The sequence below is a fragment of the Psammomys obesus genome, unplaced genomic scaffold (assembly GCF_907164565.1).
Source record: "Psammomys obesus unplaced genomic scaffold, mPsaObe1.curated_primary_1811, whole genome shotgun sequence".
NCBI classification, from domain to species: Eukaryota; Metazoa; Chordata; class Mammalia; order Rodentia; family Muridae; genus Psammomys; species Psammomys obesus.
The window spans coordinates 4,195,777-4,197,632 of NW_026596046.1; the positions used below are offsets into that span (position 1 = coordinate 4,195,777).

The following is a 1,856-nucleotide window of genomic DNA, read 5'->3' on the forward strand; positions in this document are numbered from 1 at the left end:
GAGGAGCAACAGCTAAGGCTGACCTCTGGCCTCCACGCACAGGTGCACATCTGTGCGCAGGCACACACACGAACACACATATTCCAGGGCGCATACACAAAATAGCAAGAGATTCTATCACGTGATGGTGTTGTAGTCCTGTGGTTCCTATATGTACGCTCTGTGTTCTTACACGATGATGAAATCACCCAGCAGCCCATTTCTCGTGACTGCACCTCAAGCACCCTGACTGAAAAGGTTTGCTATTGCTCCCCTTCCCCTCACCACCGCCCGAACAAATCTTCTCATTGTGGATATTTTCTGTGCCGCAGCTACCCCTGCCACCCCTAGGCACGCTTCCCTGACCCCTGCCTGCCGTCCTGTCCCCAACCCCAGCCAAGATGTCAGAGGATCTAGCAAAACAGTTGGTTAGCTACAAAGCTCAACTCCAGCAAGTAAAAGCTGCTCTGTCTGGAAATGGGGTAGATGAAGATCTGCTGAAATTGAAGAAGGATTTGCAAGAAGTTATAGAATTGACCGAAGACCTTCTGTCAACTCAACCTTCAGAAACTCTCGCAAGTTCAGATAGTTTTCCTTGTGCTCAGCCCACTCATTCATGGAAAGTAGAGGACAGGTGCATGGCAATCCGGAGGGAAGAGGGACAGTGCTATGAAGCAGAGACTGAGGAGAAAGAGGAAGAAAACGGCACTGCTGCAGTCACCTTTGCTGGTTCTGGCAATGCCGAAGGGATCGTCAAGCCTGTAGAGGAAGGAAGGAAGGCAAAAGGGGACAGTGGCTGCAAACCCATGTCGAAAAAGAAAGGATTGCCCAGCAGCTGTTTTTTTCCTTGAATCGTTTCCTGGGCCTATTAGGTCATCTCTACAATTGGCTCACGTTGTGCTTTTTGTCATTGAATTTGAATTTTATATACTAAAAAATGGATAAACCATGAATGGGATGAGCTCCCCTTCTCTGGTGTTTGGTTTCGTATTTTTTTCCTTTCTTGATTTTTCACTTGTGATAGTGGTACTATCTTTGGGATGTGTAAAGTTTACATGGGAAGACAAAAAGCTGATGGATAACCCCGTATACAATGTAGATACAATTTTTGTTTAATAAAAAAAAGACTAAATTAATGAACAAGAGTAGTGAATGTTTCATGATTAGATTTTTTCCCTATATTTCTTGTGCATTAATCTGACCATAATTTCCTGTATATAATGTTTATGTAGCTGAGTCTGTGATTTTTATTAGCTAGATCAAGTTGCCACCACAGTTATCCCAAGTTGAGTTTATACAAAAACACAGATAGAAAGACAAGGGTCTTCCTGTTTCTGCAAAAAGACAATTTTTAGGGTGCGCATTAATTTCAGTTTTTGTATGTTTAACTTTAAAAAATAAGGTGTTTTTAAAATCTCAAAAAAAGGAAAAGATTTGTTATTGACTGTACAAGGTGTTTTGTACAAATATAGTCTTCATTTCGAGTGCTCAGAGCAGACTGGGCTATGCTTAATGTCTTCTTACACATTTTAAATTGGTAAACACACCTACGATAACTGTGGCACCTGGACATTCCCCGCTGCCCCGTTCAGTGTTGTTAGCATATTTAGGTCCAGCTTTTTTCTCATCTTGAAAAAGTGAATTCTATATCCGTATAGAACACCTCTCATTTCCCATCTCTCCTGTCCCTGGCCACAAACATTCTGCTTTCTGCTTCTATGCGTTTAACCACTGCAAGTGAGCACACCTATGTGTTATTTGTACGTTGCTGTTGCTGTTCCAACATGCTCACCCATGTTGGAACACGTGCTAGGATGTCCTAATGTTGAAGACTGTTTCACTGTATGTGTGGGCAAGTGGTCTTTATATTACAATGA

The 1,856-nt window shown here is 42.4% G+C and overlaps 1 protein-coding gene across 1 annotated transcript; it reads left to right on the forward strand.

The window, feature by feature from the left end:
- The first annotated feature begins 380 nt into the window (after window positions 1–380).
- On the forward strand, window positions 381–830 carry LOC129688407 (survival of motor neuron-related-splicing factor 30-like). The gene has a single exon (XM_055623231.1). The coding sequence runs from the start codon at window positions 381–383 to the stop codon at window positions 828–830; it is 450 nt and encodes a 149-aa protein (XP_055479206.1).
- The last annotated feature ends 1,026 nt before the right edge of the window (window positions 831–1,856 follow it).